The sequence below is a fragment of the Ahaetulla prasina genome, chromosome 2 (assembly GCF_028640845.1).
Source record: "Ahaetulla prasina isolate Xishuangbanna chromosome 2, ASM2864084v1, whole genome shotgun sequence".
Classification (NCBI taxonomy): domain Eukaryota; kingdom Metazoa; phylum Chordata; class Lepidosauria; order Squamata; family Colubridae; genus Ahaetulla; species Ahaetulla prasina.
The window spans coordinates 149,082,587-149,109,808 of NC_080540.1; the positions used below are offsets into that span (position 1 = coordinate 149,082,587).

Below are 27,222 nucleotides of genomic sequence, written 5' to 3' on the forward strand. Positions count from 1 at the left end.
GTCTGTTATTAACACAGCTACTTGCAATTACTGCAGGTTCAAGTCCCACCAGGCCCAAGGTTGACTCAGCCTTCCATCCTTTATAAGGTAGGTAAAATGAGGACCCAGATTGTTGGGGGCAATAAGTTGATTTTGTATATAATATACAAATGGATGAAGACTATTGCTTAACATAGTGTAAGCCGCCCTGAGTCTTCGGAGAAGGGCGGGATATAAATGCAAATAAAAATAAAAAAATAAAAAGATGAAACATCTTCAATTCTCCGTACCACAGTGTTACAAGCCAGGCAAACATTGGCAAACTCGCTTCTTCTCAGGACAAATTTTCTCCACCATTTTCATCACGCAGTCTTTAATAAATTCACCCTCCGTAAAAGGTTTGCAGTGCTTGGCAATCAGCGTTGCCACCTCGTAGCTCGCCGTTGTGGCATTTCCATTTGACTCACGGGCTCTTGTGAAAAAGCGCTGCTGTGCCCTTAAAGCAGCTTCCAGTTCCTTCCATTTTTCGCCGCGTTCCTTTCCAGTTAGCTTGTTGTAGTTAGCATGTTTCGTCTGGTAGTGCCTCTTGATATTGAATTCCTTGAAAACAGCCACAGTCTCCTGGCAAATTAGGCAGATACAGTTTTTTTGTATTTCAGTGAAAAAAATACTCCAATTTCCACTTGTCCTGGAAATGGCGGCTCTCGCTGTCAACTTTCCTTTTTTTAGTTGCAATCGCCATTTTAGAAATGGGCACACAAGCTCACAAGGGTCACACAGCGAGAGTGCTGACTCAGGTCTATTGCCATCTTCTGGTGAAAAATATGGCTGAGGTGCTCTGCAGAGCAGGGTGCCTGTGGAGCAGAAGGCAGCAGGGGACAGCTGCGGGAACTGCTGTGCGGTGAAGAGAAAAACGCTGGCCGGCGGCAATGAGTTACAGGCTGAACCAGTGGGGAGAAGAGGCTGCGGGCCCCTCGAAATTTCAACATGGGCCACAATTGGCTCCCTGGTTGGACTTTGGACATGCCTGGTTTATGGTGAGAACAATATAAATTGTAAGGATACAGCAACAAGTTACAGTCATACAGTCATAAGTGGGAGGAGATGGGTGATAGGAACGATGAGAAGATTAATAGTAATGCAGACTTAGTAACTAGTTATCAGTGTTGAAGGAATTATTTGTTTAGCAGAGTGATGGCGTTGGGGAAAAAACTGTTCTTGTGTCTAGTTGTTGAGGAAAAAACTGTTCTTGTGTCTAGTTGTTCTGGTGTGCAGTGCTCTATAGCGTCGTTTTGAGGGTAGGAGTTGAAACAGTTTATGTCCAGGATGAGAGGGGTCTGTAAATATTTTCACAGCTCTCTTTTTGACTCGTGCAGTATACAGGTCCTCAATGGAAGGCAGGTTGGTAGTAATTGTTTTTTCTGCAGTTCTAATTATCTTCTGAAGTCTGTGTCTGTCTTGTTGGGTTGCAGAACCGAACCAGACAATTATAGAGATGCAGATGATAGACTCAAGAATTCCTTTGTAGAACTGGATCAGCAGCTCCTTGGGCAGTTTGAACTTTCTGAGTTGGTGCAGAAAGAACATTCTTTGTTGTGCTTTTTTGATGACATTTTTGACGTTAGATGTCCATTTTAGGTCTTGAGATACAGTAGAACCTAGAAATTTGAAGGTCTCTACTGTTGATACTGTGTTGTCTAGTATTTTAAGAGGTGGTAGTATGGGTGGGTTTCTCCTAAAGTCTAGTCCTAAATCTATTTGAGATCCTTCTTTCATTGAATTAGAACCCATCCAATTTCAAGATTTTGTAGCAGGTAAACAATACGGCCTTCCCAATGCCTAAACACCAAAAACCAATGAGGAAAAAATGTTTTACATTGTTTGTAAAAGATGTGTGGGTCTGATCCTTAGCAAGTTACTAGAGTTTTGTGACAGGTCTTTGCTTTTAAAGCCTTTCTTCTGTGATTCCAAATGGAAACATTGTAATCCCCCCCATAATTCCAGGCATAATTTTTTAGGTATATATGGCAATGCTAATTAATATCAGGGAAAGAAGAATATGATGCCTTGATCTGAATCTCACTGAAAGATGGAATTGATTAGGAGATACTTGAATATTAAGAGTTCATGATTCTGTACCAGCATTTGCTTCTTATTAAGAATGATAGATCAAGTTTGACAGAGTATGATAGACAGATCAGAATGCCATAAGGCTTTCTACTAAAGATTATTCCTTTTGTGGATTATGACGTATGGTTTAATTCTGCCAAATCACCTTTATTTAAAAAAAGACAAAGGAAAGAAATTGTTTTCTATGATGGCCTTCTCCAACTGCTAGATAAAGAGAGAGAGAGCAGGCAGTTCTCTGTTCTGTGCAGAGCTCCTTTCCAGAAGGGACTGTTATCTTTTCCACAGCAGAGAACATTCAGTATGAAAATAACTACTCAGAAGCCACAACTGGTACAGAATGCAATGACTGGCCTGCTGATAGATAAGAGCAGTTCTTCTCAAATTCCACTGCAGGCATTGTCACTGGGGTTATAGGCATCATCTAAAATATTGGGTTCAACACTTTGCTACCTCACAATTACAGGGTTCTACGTGTGTCGCAACCATTTTTGGGGAAATGATCCTTAAACATTTGAAAAATTGCACTAGTTACCCCATTGTACGTAGAAGGAAAGAGTTCGGAATGTGAGCCTACCAACAAATAGTGCATGCAAGAAAAAAAAATGAGATCGATGGTGACTCATCTTGGTGTCATACTGGAAGCTCCGAATATTAGATAGAACCTTGTCACACTAAGTTACACCATAAAAATGAGAATTACAAAGTTTAATAAAAAATTTTTTTGAAAAAAGCACTGAATTCAACTTGATATTAACTCAGATTTGTTTTTGTGACCATAAAATGCTTGTAAATTATTATTTGAAGGTTCAGCATTAAATGTAAGAATGTAAATGCATGCCTTAATACTGAGAATTACTATTTAACCCCATTTTTGCATAACGGTTTCTTCAAATGGATTCCCAAAGTCATTATCAACTTTAGGCATCCATTTGAGCATATTTTATATGTCATCTTATTTGTGTGTACCTGTAACTCTGTCTTAGGCACAGGCAATGCAGCAGGTGGTGTTGGCAAAGCAGATTTCCCGCTCCTTATCGTCTTTTCTTTTTTTAAATATACTTTATTAAACTTTTTTTACATTAAAAACATAGAAAAAAAAGGAAAAGGTTATATCACTTAACAACCATTTGTGGTGTTTTTCTTATAACAATAATCTGTGCAATGGTTACAAACATTAAATTATATGTATTTGTGTTCTTGCTTTATCTATTGTTTATAATTAGTAACTAAATATCCTTGTCTATCTCTTCTCGTTGTCTTTTCAAAGGCACGGATGGTGACCGTGTGCCAATTTTCCACAACGAAGGTTGTCTTGAACCTTACTGTTGAATGGGTCTGGGTGAATTTTAGTTGTGAAACTTTAGTATGTGGCACATTACTGTACTGAAACTGCTTTGAACACGTGGAGTGGCAATTTTATGTTCCTTGCAAAAATCACAGCGATCTTTTTCGGGTATGTGGAATGCCAGCTTAAATTCGTTGTTGAATACAGTTTGATAGTAAAAGGGTTTGGCTGGTTCAGTTCTCATTTTGCTCCTTTTTTCTTCATGCAACTCATACATGATTCTTACATGCAATGAAGATTCGAGGTACTTTTTTTAGTTCTAGCACGACAATAATGCGACTCCACCCTCGGAAGTGAATTAATATGGTCAATTACTGTTTGTCTGGCTGTAGCAAAGAATTGCTTATGAGGGTGTTTCCCCCTCTTGTCTGTAGATGAGGTATCTGTTACTAAATCGTTCTGGCTATGGTAGTTGTACACTGGCTTTTGATTGATTGCCAGTGTTCCTAGATAAAAATTCTTGCAAACATGAATTGCCCTGATTCACTGAATTCAGAATTCAGTGCCCTGAAACATGTATATTCAAGTGTAACTCAATTATTACTAGGATCAAAATGCAGGGTTCTGGGCCTGCATTGCAATAGCGTTAGTGAATGGTATAGACCAGGGGTCTGCAAACTTGGCTCTTTTAAGACTTATGGGCTTCAACTCCCAGAGTTCCTCAGCCAGCAAAGCTGGTTGAGGAACTCTGGGAATTGAAGTCCGCAAGTCTTAAAAGAGCCAAGTTTGCAGACCCCCTGTGTTAGTCTATTCCAGAAGACCCTGCTTGTTTAAGGTTTAGAATTATTTCACCGTATTCCAGAAGTCAGGATTAGATTAATTGCATAACCTGGCTAAGGAACTCTGGGAATTAAAGTCCACAAGTCTTAAAAGAGCCAAGTTTGCAGACCCCTGGTATAGACTTAAAACACAGAATACTCATTCATTTTCAATTAAAAGTTCAATATCCAATTGGTCATCTTCAGTTTCTAGAACATACTCAGATCCACTCGGTTCATATAAGTCTGAATTTGCTTCCATATCATGGAAAAGAGACATTATTTTGGTATTCACGTGTCCAGAAACGGAGGCAACGCTTGTTCTGTCCCCCTCCGCAATCCGGGAGACACGAGCGATGACTTAATTAGCCGGCAACTATCAGCTCTGGCAGCAAACTAGCGAGCGTCTGCCAAGTGTCTCTGTTATCTCATTTGATGCCGATGAGTCAGCCAGGAAACCAGGAACAAACAGGACTTCAGCTCTAATTCTCCCTCTAAGCAGTTGATTTGCTTGCCACGAAGTGGTATAGCAGCCCTTGCTGCTTTTATATCCTGTGGGGTGTGGCTCCATGACTCAGCACTTCCTAGGCCTGCCCCACCCATGCTTCTATTGTTCCCGCCTCTCCTGCCTACGAAACCTGGGGTCCAGCCAGGCCTGATTGCCATCAGCCGGGTCTGGAGGCGTGGCCTGGGGGGGAAGAGTCAGGGGACGGAGGCCTCATTATCTCCTCCACCTGGCCTGCCTCTGGCTCCTGGAGCTGAGCCAGGGAAGCTTGTGCTCCAGAAGTAAGTCCTGATGGCCCTTCCCCCTCATTTTCCAAGTCACTTTCTGGCAGGGGGCCCAGCTCGGGGGGCGCAGACATAACAACGCTAGGCGCTGCAGGCTCCATCCTTGCTCTGTCACATGGAGTTCTGTCACAGCCAATTATTGTGCTTGGCTGCTGCAAATAGAAGCCTGTAGTTCTGAGTTTTCGTGCGATAGTGTAGATAGAACCTTGTAATTTTGCTATTTGTGGCAAATCTATTTAGAAATTTTATGAAATAAGTTGTTAAAAAATTAAGTCATGGTAGATAGAACCTTTGTCACACTCTTAACTCATTTCCAACAAAAATGTCAGATAGAACCCTCTAATTCTGAGGTAGCGACTTGCAGAACCTAAATGGCTTGTTCTTGAGGTTCATTCAGGATTGCTTTCTCCAGTAGAACTGGTCTGTGTATATGCTCATCCTAGATGGGAACGTTGGGATTCCCATGACCCAAGAAGTTGAGGTTAGTGGGGGCCTGGAATACTGCTTTGCAGTTGTACTTCCCTCCCCCACTCCCTGACACCCAATCCTTTGGGATAGTCTTCACCCAGCAGCCATTCTGGCCTCATTCCAGAAGATATATGAGGGTTTTTGAAACCTGAAGTTGCCTTACATTTGTGGGTTATCTGTAGGACAATTGTGTTCATGTTTACAGACAATGGTTGGGTTTTGTTTTGTTTTTGGTATTATCACTGCTTTTATTTGTATGGTTTTATGGGTTTTTTTGATGGTAAAGCGCAAAAAGTCTTTGAATAGGAAGCATAGAAATAACATGCACATGCAATGTTATCCTGACATTGGGAGATATCTGGCCTCCCTGTTTTATGTAAACATTACAGCCCTCCAGAGTGTCGCTGCTGAAGCCTTGGCCAGATGTTGCAAAGGTTTCTCTGGAAAAATCCAAGAAATAAAACGTTAATCATAAAAGAGCCGTTTTCTCTTGATTTATAGGGTGAGTTCAGTTTTTCTGAGGACATCCTTAACGGTGAACTGGCTAGAATTGTCTACAAAAATGCTGTTGAAAAGATCAAAGGTAACCTATTAACTCTTTAACTTGTAATCATATCCACTTGTGCATCATTTTGTTGTTCTTTTACTTTTGAAAATGAGTATAGCTCATCTCAATTTTTTAAATATTTGGTCGCTTCAAGTCATTTTTGACTCCTGGCAACTTCCTGGATTGGTCCCTGCAGTTTCCTTAGTAAGATTTCAGAAGTGGGTTTGCCATTACCTTCTCCCTAAGGCTGAGAGGGAGTGACTGGCCCAAGATCACCCAGCTGGTCACTCAGAATGGTTGGTTAGACAAATTAGCTAGTCAGCTATCTACAAGTCCTAAAAATGTAGAAATTTATAAGTGAGCAATTACTGAAAAAAGTGACTTGTAATGATTTTTCACACTTATGTCTGTTGCAGCATCCCCACGGTCTCATATGATTAAAATTCAGATGCTTGGCAACGGACTCATATTTATGACAATGGCAATGTCCCAGGGTCATGTGAACACCTTTTACGATTTTCTGACAAGTGAAGGCAATGGGGAAGCCAGATTCGTTTAACAACTGGATTGTTAACTTAACAACTGCAGTGATTCACTGAACTACTGAAGCAAGAAAAGCCATAAAATGGGGCAAAGCCCATTTAACATCTGTCTCACATAGCAACAGACATTTTGGGCTCAATTGTGGTCATAACTCGAGGACTGCCTGTATTTTCTTCAAGCATTGCGAAGATACCTTTTCTGTATGCAACATTAGTTTAGGGCAAAAATGCTCTTACTTCCATTTGTGGGTTTAGGGTAGACATGCTTCAATTTTTTAAAATGTTGATGTTCTTTGGGCCAATAAACGCATCTGGAATTTTTAGCATGTGGTTGATTAAGAAAGTGGCTAATGCTGATGAGACTTGGAGACAAGTAATTGGCTAAGAAAATGAATAGGAGGAACAGACAGAGTCTGAGGATAATAACTTGCAACAAAGTATTCATTTCAAAGAAAATCTAGTTACTGACACTTGATTTGCATATAAGTAAGAGAAAAATACCAATGTACCTGGGCAAAATGTACACAGCAAACACACCCTAGATAAAAATCACAGGGCCTGAATATTTTCTTGACAGTACGGCACCGGGAGTTTATTTTGCAAAATGCCAGCACCCCATTTATGTTCGATGGGGCAAGGAGCCTGGGAATGCCAAAGGAGGTAGGGGTACAATTAGGGGAGCTGCAATTCTGATTATGATGCTTAGCGTACCCTGATTAATGTATCCTTCTTCATTATAGGTGCAGAGTTTGCACTATCGCTTTTGTCAATTGCAAAACGTTTTGATTTTACACAAGATCTTCAGAAAGAAATTCTTGAAAAGTAAGTTCTGGGTGCGATTTGCACCCTCTTAGCATTCAGCAGCCATTATTCTATCATGTGTTAGTCCATTCCAGAAGACCCTGCATGTTTAAGGTTTAGAATTATTTCACCATATTCCAGAATTAGATTAATTGCATAACCTGGTCTCATGTTTGGTTCAGCTCTAGCAAAAACAAATCCTGTTTCTCTTCAGCTAAGATGCTCCAGTGCAGAAATGCAAGTGTTGGTATTATCTTGGCTCTGTCTTTAATTTATAAGATTTTAATATGTATTTAAAAAGTAAAATTTTTGAATACTTGGCAGTGGCTTATGTTTGGGCAGATTTTCATTTCTTAGTCTGTGGCCATTTTTCAAATTTCCTTTTTCCCTGGAAAGCTCAGCCAGGTGAGAACTGCAGCATCAGCCTTTCTCCCTTCTGGGGAAAATAGATTAAAAGTGACTGTGCTTTGAAATATTCTGTTTCCAGTCATGGAGCTCAGTTGTTTTTAACACTGATATTCTAGGGAATATACCATATGTTGATATTGATTATTGTGAATGTTTTCTAATGCAGCTTTTTAAATCTAAGCTGCTTTCCTATCCTTTAGCATACCATAAAAAATGGAAAATTTCTTCAAGTCTCAGCATTTATTAGCATAGCCTTGCTTTTAAACAGATATCTAACAGCCAGTGTAATTTGTTTTATTTATTTTTGTACATACATATATACCGTGCGCCTTTGGCGTTGAGTCATGCCGGCCACATGACCACGGAGACGTCTTCGGACAGCGCTGGTTCTTCGGCTTTGAAACGGAGATGTGCACCGCCCCCTAGAGTCGGTAACGACTAGCACATATGTGCGAGGGGAACCTTTACCTTTATATACTGCCCATCTTGCTATCCAAGATGGATGGCATCTGCCATTTATATCCACAAACAGCAGAATCTTCAGGCCATGATCAACTGTGTGAAAATATTTATTTGCCCATTTAATTGTCTGGATTTGCCTTATGTGCCTGCGTGAATTATGTGACTTAAAATGAAAACAATAGTAAGGAACAACATAAGTTAGGAGCTGCAGTTCGGAAAAGAGCATGTCTCTCCCCCCTCTCCCGTTTTTTATCTATTTGTATTTATTTTTTATGGCATCCTGCCTTTCACCTGGTAGCTCAACGTGCTGTAGCTCACTTTGTTTATTCTTACAACGGTACAATGGTGAGATTTATTGTGCTGAGACAGAAAGTAGATAAAATTATCAAATGAGTTCTGTGGTCAGATGGGTCTCCTGAGTCTTTTCATTCTGGGTCCATCATCTTAGCTGTGAGTACAACTGTGTATAAACAACTGATAAGCATAAATCTGTTTGGGTTTATGGTATGTATCTCCCTTGCACTAAAAAAATGCCCTTGATCTTCATAACTATGTTGTGTCTGCAGAGGCTTTGGTTAGGAGATAACCATTTTTTAGCAGTGGTGTATACAAATTCCTTTTAGGCTTCTAGCATGGGAAAAAAAATGTGTTATCTAACCCATTTCTTGCTGTGCCAAGTTTCCCATTTTCTAGGAAGGGTGGGCAGCTATGGCCCCTTTATGACCTGTGGATTTCAACTCCCAGAATTCCTGAGCCAGCCATCAATTCTCAGAGTTGATAGTCCATGGGTCATAAAGGGGCCATAGTTGTCCACCACCCCTGTTCTAGGAAGTATGTGCATATTTTAACACAATGAGCATATCAGTGGGACTCCTACCGTCTGAAGGGATGTAATTCTAACGTAGAACACAGAAGCAGGAACACATCCTTCCCAGATCACTCGGCTTGGCTTGTGTAGAGCGTGTGGTCGTTTGCCAGTCTTCGGAATATCTAAAGTACTTCTAGCTGAAGGCATATTCCTGCTTCTGTGCACACCATGTGAGTTCTGTTAGCATAAGCAAAATGTTCCTGCTTATGGTTGCTTACCTTTTATGGAACAAAAGCGCTTGCAATAGGAAGGGAGTCACTCATAGCTAATAGCATAATGCAACTTTTCTTTTAGCTTGCAGGCAACGTATGACAACGATCCCCTTGTGTGGGATTTCATGGCACGGCGGGAACTAGAGATGGAATCCCTGCCTCCTTCAGAACAACCTAAGTCGAAACAGTCCAAGGCTTTAGAGGTTGCCCGCAAAGAAGAACGATGTTGCATTGTATTTGAGGAGGCAATCACACACCTTCCCACTGGTTAGACTTTTTTTACCCCTCTTGGATATTAAAACTTGCTTGTTTCTCCTCTTTCTCCGCCCCCCCCCCCACCTCCCCACAATTCTTATAACTAAGTTTGTGTCTTCATTCTGAAGCTATGGACTTGAGAACAGCAAATACAGGTAGTCCTCAACTTACGACGGTTCATTTAGTGACCATTCAAAGGTACAGCAGCACTAAAAAGTGACTTATGACCATTTTTCACACTTGCTGCATCCCATGGTCACCTGATTTACATTCAGACACTTGGCAACTGACTCATATTTATGACCGTGGCAGTCTCCTAGAGTCATTGGATTCCCTTTTGTAGCCTTCTGACAAGCAAAGTCAGTGGGGGAAGCCAGATTTGCTTAGCAACTGTTCTACTAATTTAACAACTGCAGCGATTCACTTAACAACTATGGCAAGGAAGGACATACCATGTAGTGGGGCAAAACTCATATAAGAACCGTCTCAGTTAGCATTAGACATTTTAGGCTCAATTGTGGTCGTAAGTCGAGGACTACCTGTAGTGCAGAATGATTTCATCCCCCCTCCACTGTCTACATGGGAACTTAGCTGGAATTTCAGCAGATATTAATACCTGTTAGTTTGCACTATCGCTTTTGTCAATTGCAAAACGTTTTGATTTTACACAAGATCTTCAGAAAGGAATTCTTGAAAAGTAAGTTCTGGGTGCGGTTTGCACCCTCTTAGCGTTCAGCAGCCATTATTCTGTCATGTGTTAGCCTATTCCAGAAGACCCTGCATGTTTAAGGTTTAGAATTATTAAACATTAGCACTTATCTAAGAAGGACTGTGGATAAGCATTTTCCGCCCATGTCTTTGTGTGTCCTCAAAGTGTTTATCTGGATCTCCTTCTGTGAGTCTTTTGAGGTAATCCAGAGAAGAAGCACAAACTATGAGTACAAACACCAGCTTTATTGTAAGGCTTAGGTAACAGAATCCTGCAACTCTGAAAACCCTCGCCCCTCCCTTTATTTTTATTTTTCAGAAAATTAGGGAGCATCCCTTCCTAAACAATTTCCACACTTCTTTTCCTCCGATGGGCTACTTTTTGCAGGCTGGCTCTTCCTGTCATTAAGCCTGCAAATTGCTTTATTTCAGTTTTGTACTAATAGAGCCTATCTAGCAAAGGCCCCCACCTTTTTTCTTCCTAAAGTCCACACATTCAAATCTTCTGGTACCAATGTACTCTTGCAGTGAAATGAAAAGGAGCATGAGGAGGATATGGTGGCACAGTGGTTAGAGTGCAGTATTGCAGACTACTTCTGCTGATCACTGGCTGCCAGCAGTTTGGCAGATCAAATCTCACCAGGCTCAAAGTTGACTCAGCCTTCCATCCTTCCGAGGTCTGTAAAATGAGGACTCAGATTGTTGGGGGCAATAGGTGGACTCTGTAAACTGCATAGAGAGGGCTGTAGAGCACTATGAAGCGATATATAAATTTAAGTGCTATTGCTATATGGCAGTTTGTGCTCTTAACAGTTTCCTTGTCATACTTTGGTATTGTCTCTATAAGTCAACTGTATGTGATTTCTACAAGGAACCTAAGTGAGTTTTGTATGCTATGAGGAAGATGCAGAGCACCACAGCGCTCTCTTGAGGCTTAATGTGGTAATGCCATATCTGCTGAAGTAGGAAAAGAGACTTGTGAATTAGCAGAACTGATGTTGACTTGAAACAGATTATTTAGAAGTTAGACTCTGCTTCATAGATGCAATTAAATTTGACTTTGGTTTTCAGAAGAAATAACAACTATTTTGAATTCCACAGAGGAAATGTGGAAGTGTTATGTCACTTTTACCTTGGAAAGATGGAATCGGAAGACCAACAGTAAAGAATTAAGGCAAAAGGTAAATGCTTTGCCTTTGGATTAATACAGATTTCTTCTGTTACCGATGCTGCTTTTTCCTTGGTGGAACTTCACTGGGAGGTTCCTCAGTTCCCAGCCTGAAAAAGCTTTTAGAGAATTGATTTATTAAATAGAATATTAAGGCTTGATTAAGAGAGACAGACTTCAGTGAAGTAAACAATGATCTGGAATGTGTGTGGCCTCGATTTGTATAGTTTGCCTGTGCTTATCTGTTCTTATGATTTTAGTGAGGCATGGTCAGAATTGCCATCCCATGTCTATACCATATGCCTACGCAGGATGGGCAAGCATATTCTGACCTACCTTCCATATTCTGATTACTCAATAATATAGTTCTTCACTTAAACAAAGAAACACCTAGTCTCATCTTGAGATCTGGTTGGCTCCTAATTTCTAAGGTTCGATTGCAAAATGGCTATTTTGCTCCAAAATCAAAGGCAAGTAAAATTTTTGATATATGCATTTAATAACGAATGGCTAGTTGGTGTTTTTTTAAAGGAAGCTTTTGTGAAGAATCTTTGATATACAGTAATATTTATTATAATAAAGCTAAGCTAAGCTAATGAGGGACAGTTTTGTCTAGTGGTTAAGGCAGCAGGTTAAAATGTGGAAAACTGAGTTCAAGACCTGCCTTACCCATGAAAGCCAGCTGAGTGACTTTGGGCTAGTCACTCACTCTCAGCCCAATCAGCCTCAGGGGCTTGTGGTTACGGGGAAAATAAGACGAGGAAGGATGTTGACCACCTTATTTGTAAAAATAAAGGCAGGATACAGATGAAAGAAATAATATTTAAAATTATTTATTATAACATTTTGCAAGTGCAGGGAACTTTAAAAAATGATGCAAGAATATTAAAGCAGACTTGGATTCTCCTGTTTTTAGTTCAGCTTGTGATGCAATCATAGATGTAACATCTAAGTATTCAGTTGTTGGCTGCTTTGCAGAAAGGTTGAACAGTCTCTTTAGTCCTGAGGGCCACATGTAATAATAAATACTGTAGATGCCTATTAATCTAGCCACAGATTCATGCCCAGTACTGCACCTCCACTTCTTAAGTTCAAGGGAGTATGGACAGGAGGCAATGACTGCGGTAGTGAGGAAGAGAATTTGCACTGTGAAGACACAGGCGCTTCTTGGCAACTGAAAGATTGTGGGCTACATGGCTCCTGCAGCAAAATCTTACCATGTGGTATGCTATGTAGTGTTTGAGCAGCAGCCAGATAAGCCAATTTTCAGGATCTCCAAATTTTCATCCTTTCTGTTTTCCCCTTCTCTTCCCATCAAGTCAGTTCAAGATTCATTGTTCCCTAAGGACACTGATTTGATCGGTCTGTGGGTGGATGATTTTTCCCCCCTTAATTTAAAAAACTTTTTGTTGGTATTTGTCCAGTTCTTGAAATTCTCCCAAACCTGCCACTTTTTCCTTTGGTGCCATAAATAATATCATTTTGACTACACACGGTTCCAGAAACTTTAGCCACGAGTACTCAGCATCATGACTTCAAAAGCTCTGTGATATTTTATGAAGACTCATTTGTACTGCAGTAAAAGTGTTTTTATTCCTTCCATCTTGTTTCAGAGACTGGAAAGGGTACAGAGTGTTTTCAGCCGAGCTCATGAATCACAATTGCTGCCAGCTTCTCTCTATAAACAGTGGGTAAGGAAGGATGTGGTCCTTGCCCTTGAAAAGCTCCTACTCACATAAACCGGAAAGGGTGGATTTGGAGCTTAGAAATCCATTCCTGGAAGCAACCATTCGGTGCTTATTTTGGTGTGGCGTCTTTTCAGATTCAGCTCCTGCTGGAACTCGGTCATGAAGACAAGGCTAGAGAGGTGGCTGCGGCAGCCACAAACCGTTTCAGCCAATTGGTGGATATGTGGGAAATGAGGCTGCAGTTGCTGCTGAAACTGGAGAGCAGTGAAGTGGCTGCTTGTGCCCAGGAGGCTTTCAAAGTAGTTAAAGCAAAGGTAGGAGCTCTCTTCTGCCCTTGAGTTGTATGAAGGAATACTTGGAGCCTGGGAGTTCTCTCTCGCAAATGAAAGTCATCGGAAACTAGTCGTAACAGTAACGTTTATTGAGTCATTGACCAGCAAAGTTTACCAAATATACAATGCAAAAGTCAAATCAAATGGGTGAGGTAGAATACCATCCTAACGAATCTTATTAATAAAAGTGCAGCACAAGTTACTAAAATAATGTCTAGTAATAAACTGTGCAATGGTCCGTGAGAAAATTTTGGTGGTTCGCAGAAAAATTATTTGCATTTTTAATATTGCACTAAATCAGGAGTCCTCAAACTACGCCCCCTGGGACAGATACATACAATGAACGTTTGTGTTACTGCAGAGAGTCTCCCCCTTCAAGGTCTTTTTGTGTGGGTTGGAGGGGGGTGCAGAAATTCCGACTTTGGGTCTGCTTCGGCCTCCTGGTGCGGGGCTTTGGACGAAGGCTGGAAGGAAGTGCCGCTGGTGGCAAAGAGCCAGAGGACTTTGTTCCAGTGGGACTGCATCATGGCCTGGAACTGAGCCCCCAGGCGCCGGTACCTGGCCTTGCACTCCTGCAGGTCTTCCCTCTACTTGGAAAGCCTTTGCTTGTAGTCCTCAGTGAGGTGCTTCTACTGAGCCTCCTTATCGGCCAGATCCAATTTGAACTGAGCTGTTTTGCCAGCTTTTTCTAATGGTGGCTGCTTAGCTCCAACAACTGCTTTCTGTTGGAGTCCTAAGGAGCCCGGCGGGGAGGTGAGGAGTTGGCCATGCCCACCAGTCACGTGACCACCTAGCCATGTCCACCCAGTCAGTCATTAGGCAGATCTTATTAATGGTCCGCGGGATTTAAAATTATGAACTTAGTGGTCCCTGAGGTCTAAAAGGTTGATGACCCTTGTTCTAAAATACTACTGTCTATGAAGTAAAAATGTATGCAGATAGTCCTTGCTTATCGACTGCCTCATTTAGTGATTGTTCAAAGATATGGTAGTTGGGGGAAAAAAAGAGATTGTCAACTAATCCATACATCTTTAGTATCCTGCTGTCACGTGATTGCCATTCAGGCACTTTGCAACTGGCTTCCAACCAGAAAAATTAATGGAGAACGTGGAAGTGAAATTGCAAGTGGTGATCATGTGATATCTCACTTAATGACCTGTGCGATTTTCATAAAGACCAAATGGGAAGTAAGGTCATAAGCCATTGTGGTCATACGATTTCCTGTGCTTGGCAATGGAGTTGCCACTCCCAATTGTGGTCAGTAAACAAGGACTGTCTGTATTGTCTAAAATGAAGTAACTAGCGCGACTGCAGAATCTGCTTAGTGATCTGAAATGCTCTCTCCATTCATAAAATTAACTTTTGACAGTGGCATTGTCAAAAAGTCACATCTTACCACCTTCTAGGGTAAGTTGAGTTGGCAGTGCTTCTGGCAGAGGCAATGAAATACCTTTTTTGATTTGCTTCTTGTACTTAACAGTGGGCTGTCCCACTGTCCCTAGTGGGCCTGTATGGGTACCTGCTTACACTTGTCCATAGGATGATGACCACTTGTCATCAAGGCCATGGCATTCTATTGTGGTAACCCCTTCCAGCACTATTACAATTGCATTCTCCACACCCCCTTATCTTTTAAAGTTCCCAGAGACAAGGGCCTCTGGTGGCTCAGACTGCTAAGACAGTCTGTTATTAACACAGCTGCTTGCAATTACTGCAGGTTCAAATCCCACCAGGCCCAAGGTTGACTCAGCCTTCCATCCTTTATAAGGTAGGTAAAATGAGGACCCAGATTGTTGGGGGCAATAAGTTGACTTTGTATATAATATACAAATGGATGAAGACTATTGCTTAACATAGTGTAAGCCACTCTGAGTCTTCGGAGAAGGGCGGGATATAAATGCAAAAAAAAAAAAAAAAGACAAACCATGAAAATAAGCTAATAACATAGCTTATTTTCTAAGTTCCCCTATTGTTCCTTTGAAAGCTTTTTGCATAGCCTGTGTAATGGAGGACTTCACTTACTTAGTTTCCATCCCTTTTTTTTTTATTACATTTATATCCCGCCCTTCTCCGAAGACTCAGGGCGGCTTACAATGTATAAGGCAATAGTCTCATTCTATTTGTATATTTACAAAGTCAACTTATTGCCCCCCCAACAATCTGGGTCCTCATTTTACCTACCTTATAAAGGATGGAAGGCTGAGTCCACCTCGGGCCAGGCTTGAACCTGCAGTAATTGCAGGCTGCTGTGTTCTAATAACAGGCTTCTAACAGCCTGAGCTATTCACGGCCCTTTCAATAGGAGAGGCTCCTTAATTTCATCAGTATAGTTTCTGTATACAACAGTTCATTTTGTGATCTTTCAAAGTTACAGTGGCACTGAAAAATGTGACTTATGACTGTTTTCCATGCTTGCAACCACTGCAACACCTCCATGGTTACATGATGAAAATTCAGATGCTTGGCAACTGTCTCATATTTATGACGGTTGCAGTGTCCCAGAGCCATGTTTTTGGTAACCTTCTGACAAGCAAAGTCAATGGGGAAGCCAGATTCACCTAACAACTGTATTACTAACTTATCAACGGCAATGATAACAACAAGGAAAGTCGTAAAATGGGTCAAAACTCGCTTAACAAATGTTTCACTTAGCAACATAAATTTTGGGCTCAACTGTAGTCATAATTTAAGGACTACCTGTACTTCAGGAATTTTGGTGCCTTTTAATTTGCCTGCCATAAAATTTGCCAGCCATTCTCCAGTCTCATATTATTACAGGTATTTTATACAACTCGTATCCAATATTTTCTTCTCCTGTTTTTTTATATTCCTTCTTGTAGGACACCTTGCCACTATGGACTTTATGGCTAGAATGGAGTGAAAGGGCAAGTAGCAAAGCAGAGACTGAAGCCCTCTATCAGGTATCATATTTTCCATTAAAAATGAATCATGCTGTGAGATTAATTTGGGAAAGAGAGTAAGAATAATTCCACCATTATTTCAAAAATTAATTTTAGAACTAATGATGTCCTGTGCATTAAAAATAAATATATTGCAGGATATAAAGCTATCATATAAAATCGTATCTGTAGTTAATAAGGCTGTTGTAATTCTGAAAATGTTTTGCTGAAAATATATACAGGTAGGCCTTAACTTACAAACATTTGTTTAGTGACCATTAGACGTCACAACAAGCACTGAAAAAAAAAAAGACATGATTGTTTTTCAACCTTACAACCCTTGCAGCATGCTCATGGTGATCAAATTTCAGACGCTGGGCAACTGATATGTATTTATGATGTTTGCAGTGTCGTGGGGTCATATGATCACTTTTTGCAACCTTCTGACAAGCAAAGTCAATGGGAAAGCCAGATTCACTTAACTTCATTACTAATTTAGCAGTGATTCACTTAACAACTGTGGCAACAAAGGTTGTAAAACGGACCAATTAACAATTGTCACTTAACAATTGCCTTGCTTAACAACAGATATTTTGGGCTCAATTGCGGTTGTAAGTCAAGGACTATCTATCTGTATGTAGTTCAGAAATAGAAACACAGGCTTCATTAACAAAGAAGTAGAAATTTAGGAAGAGTATGAAATACACCAGTTTGGTGTAGTATTTAAGGCATCAGGCTAGAAATCAGGAGACTGTGAGTTCTAGTCTCACTTTAGGCAGGAGAAGTGGCTGAGTGACTTTGGGCCAGTCAGTCCCTCTCACATCTCACATGATTTTTGTTGTAGTTGTAGAGAAACTAGGAGAATGAAGGAGTATTAGGAATAATTATACGCCTTGAGTTACCGTATTTTTCAGACGATAAGAGGCACTCCCCTCCCCTGCCCAAAGTGGATGAAAATGCTTGTGTGTCTTAGAGCGAATATTGTGGCTTGGGGGTGGAGGGTTGATGTGGTGCTGATCAGCTATTCTAGGTGGCAGGGATTGCTGCCTATCGCTGCCACCTGTATGTGGCGGTGGCAATCAGGCCACGGAGGCAGAGGCAGATTTTTTTTTTCTTGTTTTCCTCCTTTAAAGCTAATGTGCCTCTTATAGTCCGGAGCGTCTTATAGTCTGAAAAATATGGTATATATCAAAAGTAACAAAAAGATAATAAATAAATTTCACTTAACAATACCAACATTAGAGCTGTGGTGACACAGTGGTTAGAATGCAGTACTGGAGGCTACTTCTGCTGATTGCCGGTTGTCTGCAATTTGGCAGTTCAAATCTCACCAGGCTGAAGGTTGACTCAGTCGTCCATCCTTCCGAGGTGGGTAAAATGAGCACCCAGTTTTTGGGGGACAATATGCTGATTCTGTAAACCCGCTTAGAGAGGGTTGCAAAGCACTGTGAAGTGGTATATAAGTCTAAGTGCTATTGCTATAAGATCATAAATGGTGTCCTGAAATGGAGTAACATAAACCTATTGAAGCGCAGTCTTTAATTATAAATGAATTGTTTCAGAAATATTGGTTGTCTTCAGTTAACAAGGGTAATTAGGACCAGAATTTCTATTTCTAAGTAACGCAGTGGTAATGCATGTCATGTAACCATGCCACTTAGTGATGCAGTTCCCTCATTTCCAGATACTGTTGTTAAATGAATCCCAAACCATTGTTTAAGTGTGATGTCTCATGATTGCCACTTGTGACCTGCTGGCTTCCCCATTGATTTTGTTTGTTGGAAACTGGTAGTGAAAGTTGCAAATAGCAATCACATGACCATGGGATGCTGCAACACTGTAATTGCAATCTGATTGTCAAAGTACCAGGATGTCAATAATATGACTCCAAGGATCTGAAACAGCTGCAGCTACGAGGACCTACCCTAAGTTCCCCTCATTTTTCACCATTATAACTTCAAAAGGTCTCTGAATGAGTGGTTGTTAAGCAAGGATTGGTTGTAGACTCTCCAGAGTAGGTTTACTAAACTATATGATTGCCAGCCTATGTATATCCTCTAGCTGAGTCAATTTGGTGTGGGTAATTATCATAAGGAACAAAGTAACCGATCTTCTGGACTTTAGTTTCAAAGTCCACTGTGGATGCTTAAAAGCTTTGTGTCATTTAATGGACTTCACAATCATTTACATTTAACTGGCAGAGATCTTTCCTTGCCACACTTCCTGCTGACTCCATAACCTTGAAAGAAAAGTACCTTGAATGGGCTCATCGGACCGGTGGCTATAAGAAAGCAAAGCAAGTCTTCACCAGGTTAGGACAGTTCCTTTTGAAAGCATTATTCAATCACTTTTTTCTATGCTCCTTCAGCCCCATTTGTTATTAAAATCAGGTGCCTTTCCCCATTACTTCTCTCTTAGGCTGCAGGAATGCCGCCCATTTTCACTCCAGTTTTTCAAAAAAATGATTCAGATTGAAAAAGAACAAGTAAGTAAAAAAGTATTATAAACGAGCGCAAGGATCCATTTCTTGGTTGTGTTAGTCATTATGAAATATATTCTCAGGTACCATGGGTTTTAATTTTTATATGGTTGCATTTTTATTTTAAATTTGTTTACCACCCAGTCTCACCTGAGATGGGTAGCTAAACAAATCAAATGAATGAATAACAGTGATATTTGTGGAAATATTTACCAATTGTTTGATAGAACAAATAAATGAATAAATAGTGTGCAATATTTGTAGAGGCATTTACCAGTATAAGGTTTCTAATGGAATTGGCATTTTTTATTTTGTAAAGTATGCTTTTGAGGGAGGGAGTGTCCTGGAGCTTAATATAATACTCTCCTCAAATGAGAGAAGCTGAAACTCCTACCCTGACTGCAATAGTTGGGGGTGGGTGGGAAAAAAAGGAGAGGGAAAGTTCTTTTGATCCTGATGCTGCAGCTATAGGCCTATCAGGTTCCAAAACCAAGAAAAACATGCAGCATTATTTCTAAACAGTTGTTGTTGTTATTGTTCCTCTCCTATAGGCAGAAATCTTGCCAAAGTCAGGACTGTTCCTCTCTCACTTGCCAGGAGTCTGTTCTCGTGCCTGGATTGTTTGCATGCAACCTGCTCCAGGAAAGTGGGAAGGAATGCCCCCAAAAGATTTATGTATCAAGGCTGCCTAAAGTTTCAGATTGAGATTGCATGACAAATGTGTTTTATTCCAGTCATTTTATCATTGTGTGTTAAGTTCAGCATGCTAACCACCCACCATTTTTTAAAGGAATCCAGTAAAATATTTAACATCCGAGAATATTATGAACGTGCCTTAAGAGAATTTGGTGCTACAGAACCTGGTAAGAATTTTTACTTGCTGGTTTCTAAGACTACTCTCAGTTGTCCTTCTGTTATAACTGTGGCAATCACCTGATTCTTTCTGCTAAAAGATACCAAGTCTCACAATCAGTGGTGGGTTACTACCGGTTTGCCCCGGATCAGGCGAACTGGTAGAGGCGACAGTGTGCAAACTGGTAGCAACAAGTTTTGAAACCCACTACTGCTCCAAATGTATCAAGCAAAGCTTATTGTGGCAGTTGCTGATTTTCCTTTCTGTCTGTCTTGGAATTCTACAGAATACTGTGTAGTTGAAACATTCCATCATTTTTTTATATTTTATTCTATTCAAAACATTAAAATACAAATTCCAAAAAGAAAAAAAAGAAAAAAGAAAAGAAAAGCAAAACAAGACTACACTAATGTGCATGAAAAAACAATACGTATACATAAATTGTCCTCCCATTAAATACTGATAAATATTTCAGAGAAATATATACTCCTCCCCCTTTGTGAAGCAGACACACCATTTATAAATGTCTACAATTTACAACCCACTTGGCCTGACATCTATCTACTTATATGGAAACATAGTTAACAGATAAGACCAGCAGCCAAATTTCCAAAACCTCTATTAACAGTCTCTTATTGTAATTCATATGCAGAAAGTCCACATCAGCTTCTGATCTACCATAAGTCACCAGTCATTGTCTCTGTTCCATCCAGGATCATTCTACAGAATACAGTGTAGTTGCAACATTCCAATCAAATACATAGGCAATGTGTTTTTTGCACTGGAAAATTGCCTCTTTTGTAGCATTTCCATTATTGCAGTCGTAACTATGATTTTTTTTTTATTGAAGATCTTTGGCTGGATTATATCAAAGAAGAGCTGAATCATTCTCAAGGCAAACCAGAGAATTGTGGCAGTATTCACTGGAGAGCTATGCATGTATTGCAGGGAGAACAAGTGGAAACATTTATTTCGAAGTATACATTGCTGCAAGCTGGGCACCTGTGAGAAATTATTTTTTATTCTAATGGCAAATTATCCTGTTAATCTAACAACTATGGAAACTCTTGGCTTTTAATTGAATCATGTGTATAATAAATGTTCCCTGGATCAATTACTTGCTACTAAATAATTGCCTAACATCCATATTCTCTCCACATTACTGGAGTTAACAGAAATTTAAGGTTTAGATTTTAATTAATATACATATAAATATACTTTCAAGGAAAGTGGAAGAACAAACTTAATTTTGAGTTTATTTTGCTACTGTTTTGTGATAGGACCTGTTTATATTTTATATTATTGTGATAGAACTGGATTTCATTCTGGCTAGTGAACAGAAATTAGTCGTCTGCCAAACAAATGTAAACGATCACATATAGATTGTTACAGGAACAGCTAGTTTTAGGTGGTTTGTGTAGAAAGCAAAACATGCATGCTTGGTCCAGATGCAGACTGAAATGTTGTTGTAGACAAAAGTTGTTGTAGACAAAAGTATTTTGGTGCATTTGGGAGGGAGGGAGATAGAACAACAACAAAAAAGCCTTATTGAGGTTAGGCTAATTGTATCAAGTTAGGTACATTTCTTTGTTTTAAAAAAATGAATGCATATTCATTATGTACAGTTTCAAAATAAAAATCTGAATATCTCAAGTGTAAAAGTGTGGACATCATCTCTTCTTCTAGGTTGGACATTTCGGCCATACAACAATCTGAAACTTTTCCAAAACAAACAGCAGAGCCTTATAGAAAATAAATATAAAGGTTCTGGAATGGTCTTCCATGCTTGCCAAACTTAACTATTTATTTCAAGACTGAAGGGAGGTTTTAAAGGCATGCAAAGAAACGTTTGAAGGATTCTGCAAGAGAGAATGGGAAAAAATTGCCTAAGCAAGAGTAGCTATCTGTAGAAAATATTTAGTAAGGAGATGCTATAAAGCAGGGGTGTGAAACTTGTGGCCCATGGGCTGGATGCGTCATGTGCTCCCCCCCCCCCCCCCGTTTAGCAAAGGGGAAAAAAGTCCTGATACGTCATGTGACACCGCCATCACATGCGTGTTTGACACCCCTGCTGTAAAGGATGATTAAAAAGGTGGGTCTCCTGGATATCTCTCAGAAGTTCATTTAAATATTCAGAATCTACCTAGAACTAAAAGAGATCATCATCTGAACGCAGTCCAATTGTTGTGACTAAGATCTGGAGTGAATTTAGTAGATAGTAACCTGAAAGAAATATGGAGAGGTGGTAACCAGTTAAAGTCATCCATCCATTTCATACAGTATAATGTGAATACTCAGATATTCCTTCTGGCTGACATTAGTAATGTGAAATTTGAGAGATTTCTTCTTCCAACTGATAACATAAAAAGCAAGCTGGTTCCAATGTTTTCTTTTTCCTTTACAGCAGAATCAAAATGATTTAAATGCTTTAAAAAAAACCAACAATGAACAATCTTTACAAGTTGTTGTCATCAGGCAAGTAGTGAATGATCAGTACTAGAAAACATATGCCCCATTGCATCCTTGTTTCAGAGATATTTCCTTAACCAAACAGAAACAGAATGACACAAGAGTAGGCAAAAAAGCAATGGGAGCCGGTGTGACTTCCTCACCAAATTTCGTGGTGGGAATCAGGTAGGGGGGGCATTCTTTCCTTACCTTCCCAGCAGGCAGGTAAAGTTGGCTGCTCTGGGTGGGGAAGGGAGCGAGGGATTGCAAGACTGGCTGGGAAACTATTAACGGAAAATGGATATCAAGTGATCACAGTGGCAGTGCAGCACCAGTCAGTAGCACTGAAGCAGTCATAGCTTCTCTAAATTTCATTCTCTTAGGAGTCATGAGTCTCAGATTTTGGACACATTCTGTAAATTAGCTCATTTGACGTACTTTGGTTCAAAAATGGTTGCCTTATGATATTCTGTTTCATCCAGTTATAGGTGATGACAAGAGCTTGAGTAGTATATAGATCAGGGGTGTCAAACTCGTGGCGTCACGGTGGCGTCATGTGATGTATCGCTAAACCAGGTGGGGGTGGAGACAGCATGTGACGCATCCAGCCCATGGCCCGCAAGTTTGAAACCCCGTTATAGATTATCAAACCTACAGTTTTATTTAACTGGATTGACATATCACAAAGCAAGAACTAAATCCATCGTGGCTTAATCCAGTTTGTAATTTAGTGGATTGACATATCACAAAGCAAGAACTAAATCCATCATGGCTTAATCCAGTTTGTAATTTAGTGGCTGAGTTCATACTTTGGCTAAGCTTGAAGTGTAAAACCCCCCAAAATAACTAATTTGTGAAATAACATCAAAAATCACCTTTTACTTTAGCATGATGGATAAATTCAAATTATAAGCCCTTTTGTGCATTTGAAAGAGCTGCAGGTAGTTTCTTTTGGGATAGACTTATAGTAGTATATAACCTTGATCTGAGAAGTCAAATGGCCCTTAGAAGCAGTTGGGCTTATACTCTGATATTTTGTGACCTGATTTATAAACTGTAATTAACTGAGGTCATATAACAATCTAGTCAAAGATACCTATATATTGGAATTTGCTTTATTACTAAGTAATAAACCGTAGAAATGGTGGTAGACTTTAGGAGAAAGCCTTCCATACTTCCACCTCTCACAATACTAGACAACACAGTAGCAACAGTAGAAACCTTTAAATTTCTAAGTTCTATCATATCGCAAGATCTAAAATGGACAGCTAACATCAAAAACATCATCAAAAAAGGACAACAAAGACTGTTCTTTCTGCACCAACTCCGAAAGCTCAAACTGCCCAAGGAGCTACTGATCCAGTTCTACAGAGGAATTATTGAGTCTGTCATTTGCACTTCTATAACTGTCTGGTTTGGTTCTGCAACCCAACAAGAAAGACACAGACTTCAGAGGATAATTAGAACTGCAGAAAAAATAATTGCTACCAACCTGCCTTCCATTGAGGACCTGTATACTGCACGTATCAAGAAGAGGGCCGTGAAAATATTTACAGATCCCTCACATCCAGGACATAAATTGTTTCAACTCCTACCCTCAAAACGACGCTATAGAGCACTGCACAACAGAACAACTAGACACAAGAACAGTTTTTTCCCAAAGGCCATCACTCTGCTAAACAAATAATTTCCTCAACACTGTCAAACTATTTACTAAATCTGCACTACTATTAATCTCATCGTTACCATCACCAATCTCTTTCCACTTATGACTGTATGACTGTAACTTTGTTGCTGGCAATTCTTATGATTTATATTGATATATTGACCATCATTTGTGTTGTAAATGTTATACCTTGATGAACATATCTTTTCTTTTATGTACACTGAGAGCATACGCACCAAGACAAATTCCTTGTGTGTCCAATCACACTTGGCCAATAAAAATTCTATTCTAGTCTATTCTAATAAAGGCAATTCTTGCCTAAAATTTCTGAATCTTTTGATGTGTAGCTCATTGAATTATTTTCCCACTTTCGATTTCTACCCCTGATCAATTATTTGTGAAAAGATTTGAAATAAGTAATCAAGATTGTTAAACGGAGATGTCTGTGAGGTAAATGCCTAACAGAATGAGGATTTGGGCCAGGAAACTCTAAAAACGTAGATTTTTACATTGGGGAAAGACTTCAGAATGTTAACATCAGAAACTTGTTTTCAATGTCGGGGTTCACGTTTGAAAAATGAGCATTTCTGAGTATTAAATAATTTATTCAACTTCATGCCACTGAACTCCAGACTGACTTTGGGTAGCTTACAAGAAATATAAAAATAACCATTCACATAAATAGTAAGCAGAAAATGAATCTGGTCCACACATGAATCAAATATCAGGCACCCAGCAGAGATCCAATTGACCTAGCCTAGCACCTGAGAGTACATAAAAGGGCATTTTTGTTGTTGTCATATTTGAGGAAGCACAGCTGGCACCAGGTTTTATTGGACATGTTTCACCTTGAAATCAAAGACCCGTTGATGGATCTTTACCTTATAGGTAACGCCAAGGAATTGGAGTTTTCATCAAAACTAATATTTTCTCTTTAGCCAAGGTATTCTTCCATAAATAATGGAAAGATGGTGCTTTTCTCCAACAGCATAAATCTGGCTTAGCTTTCACACACACATTCCCATAGCTTTCCAATATTGGCAATTTTAAAAGGCGGGCTTTCAATATTGGCATGACCAGCCATCCAGATTCAGGGGATGATAGGATTCCTTTGCCTGTATTCATTGTTTAGGAAGAGGGGGTTTCAATTAACAAATGCCATTCCTCCTGAAATCCTCTCAACCATTAAGTTTTTGAATGTGTCCACAGACCATGATTGTTCAACTTTAGCAACTTTAAGATACAGAGACTTCACTGCCCAGAATTGGCACTGTCTGTCTCAGCCCAACTCAGCTGACAAAGTTGTGGAGGAAATAGGAGTAGGAAGGACTACAGGTAGTCCTCGACTTACAACAGTTTGTTTACTGACTGTTCAAAGTTACAACAGCACTGGAAAAAAAAATGACCTATGACAATTTTTCACATGTACGACGTTGCAGTATCCCTATGGTCACACACGTCACATTCGGACAATTGGTTCATATTTACAATGGTTGCAGTCCCAGAGTCATGTGACCACCTTTTGCGACCTTGACAAGCAAAGTCAATATGGGAAGCCAGATTCACTTAAAAACCGTGTTACCAATTTAACAACTGGCAGCGATCCCCTTAACCAACGTGGCAAGGAAAAGTTGTTAAAAAAAACCGGGACGAAGCTCAGTTAAGCCAATTTCTCACTCAGCCACAGGAATTCTGGGCTCAATTGTGGTCGCAAAGTCGAGGAGTTCCTTTTAGAATAGAATAGAATAGAATAGAATTTTATTGGCCAAGTGTGATTGGACACACAAGGAATTTGTCTTGGTGCATATGCTCTCAGTGTACATAAAAGAAAAGATACGTTCATCAAGGTACAACATTTACAACACAATTGATGATCAATATATCAATATAAATCATAAGGATTGCCAGCAACAAGTTATAGTCATACAGTCATAAGTGGAAAGAGATTGGTGATGGGAACTATGAAACGATTAATAGTAGTGCAGATTCAGTAAATAGTCTGACAGTGTTGAGGGGATTATTTGTTTAGCAGAGTGATGGCCTTTGGGAAAAAACTGTTCTTGTGTCTAGTTGTTCTGGTGTGCAGTGCTCTATAGCGTCGTTTTGAGGGTAGGAGTTGAAACAGTTTATGTCCAGGATGCGAGGGATCTGCAAATATTTTCACGGCCCTCTTCTTGATTCGTGCAGTATACAGGTCCTCAATGGAAGGCAAGTTGGTAGCAATTATTTTTTCTGCAGTTCTAATTATCCTCTGAAGTCTGTGTTTTTCTTGTTGGGTTGCAGAACCGAACCAGACAGTTATAGAGGTGCAAATGACAGACTCAATAATTCCTCTGTAGAATTGGATCAGCAGCTCCTTGGGCTTTTATTGGGCCGTCTTGAGTTGCGTATAAAAAGAAAGAAAAAAGGCGGGATTAAAATAAATAAATAAATTGCAAATAGGCGCGCCCGGGCGCGCCAACTCAAATAGATCCGGCCGACGGATAGGGTGCAAAGAGTTTGGGCTGGCCACGTCAGCCAGCCCAAGCTCTTTGCCGAGTTTTCTCGTGGGAAGGGAGGAGGAGGAGGAGGAAGGTCTGCTTGGGTCGACTGACGGGGCCGGGAGTCAGGACAGCCCCGTCGGCCGGCCATGGAGACGGCCGCTCCTCAGGGACGTAGCCTAGATTGCAGGGTGAGGCGGGAGCCCGCGTGACGCGGGGTGGGAGAGGGGGAGAAGACACGTTTCATGGGGCGTGAGGGCCGGGCAAGCGGGGCGAAGGATTTGCCGGTGGCAGCCGATCAGCGGAGTTGCAAGCCTTGAGGGAACATTTAGCAGCCCATGGGGAGGGAAGGGCTTTGCTTCCCCAAGAGTAGGAAAACACGTTTTAGAAACCGGTTCAATGAAATGCTTATTCTTCAATGGAGAACGGCGGGGCCGCTTATAACGTGCCATTTGACTGGGAAGCTGTGTAGATAATGCAGATATTATTACCCACGGGTGGCCCGAGGTGGCATTTCAAACACGTGCTTTCTAGTTGATGCTTCTGTACTGACGAGGTTAAAAAACAAAAAAGCAGGCAGGTCGTTGTCAAAACTCTGGAATAGGCGTTATATATTCCCGCTTTTTTGCTAGGTAACGAAGCACAATGTTTGAAATTAAAATAGAGCGTTACTGGATAGGTGGGTGTCAGGCGACTGTTTAACGCTATCCGTGACGGGTGAAATTAATTAAATTCGAAGCACGCTAATTTCATTAGGAGGTGCTTGTTTTTAAATTCAGTGGAAGTACTGAGTGAACTTAATTGAATAAGATATTAGGCAGCCATGTATCTTTCTTGAGGTAAAAAAAAGGTTGTAGGGAAGCTTTCCTCATTCTGGTACAATAAGTCTCCACCTATGTTGGACTACAACTCTTATAAGTCTGGCACCAGGAACTA

The 27,222-nt window shown here is 40.2% G+C and overlaps 2 protein-coding genes across 5 annotated transcripts in view; both read left to right on the forward strand.

Moving 5' to 3' along the window:
* Positions 1-21,687, forward strand: part of UTP6 (UTP6 small subunit processome component) — a 35,399-nt gene extending 13,712 nt beyond the window's left edge. Inside the window, exons 9-19 of the mRNA XM_058171342.1 lie at positions 5,971-6,052; positions 7,299-7,380; positions 9,392-9,576; positions 11,374-11,453; positions 13,054-13,131; positions 13,263-13,442; positions 16,301-16,381; positions 18,562-18,671; positions 18,779-18,845; positions 19,630-19,702; positions 20,543-21,687. Of these exons, the coding sequence (XP_058027325.1) occupies positions 5,971-6,052; positions 7,299-7,380; positions 9,392-9,576; positions 11,374-11,453; positions 13,054-13,131; positions 13,263-13,442; positions 16,301-16,381; positions 18,562-18,671; positions 18,779-18,845; positions 19,630-19,702; positions 20,543-20,700 (1,176 nt within the window). The 3' untranslated portion in view covers positions 20,701-21,687. The remainder of the gene's footprint in view (positions 1-5,970; positions 6,053-7,298; positions 7,381-9,391; positions 9,577-11,373; positions 11,454-13,053; positions 13,132-13,262; positions 13,443-16,300; positions 16,382-18,561; positions 18,672-18,778; positions 18,846-19,629; positions 19,703-20,542) is intronic.
* A 4,654-nt stretch (positions 21,688-26,341) lies between these two features.
* The window catches only part of COPRS (coordinator of PRMT5 and differentiation stimulator), a 168,436-nt gene continuing 167,555 nt past the window's right edge, over positions 26,342-27,222 (forward strand). For 3 of the 4 annotated variants that reach the window (XM_058172809.1, XM_058172811.1, XM_058172808.1), the window contains exon 1: positions 26,357-26,477. In XM_058172809.1, the coding sequence (XP_058028792.1) occupies positions 26,436-26,477 (42 nt within the window). In that variant the 5' untranslated portion in view covers positions 26,357-26,435. Of the gene's footprint in view, positions 26,478-27,222 lie in introns of all 4 variants that reach the window. The other variant, XM_058172810.1, reaches the window with a different exon arrangement.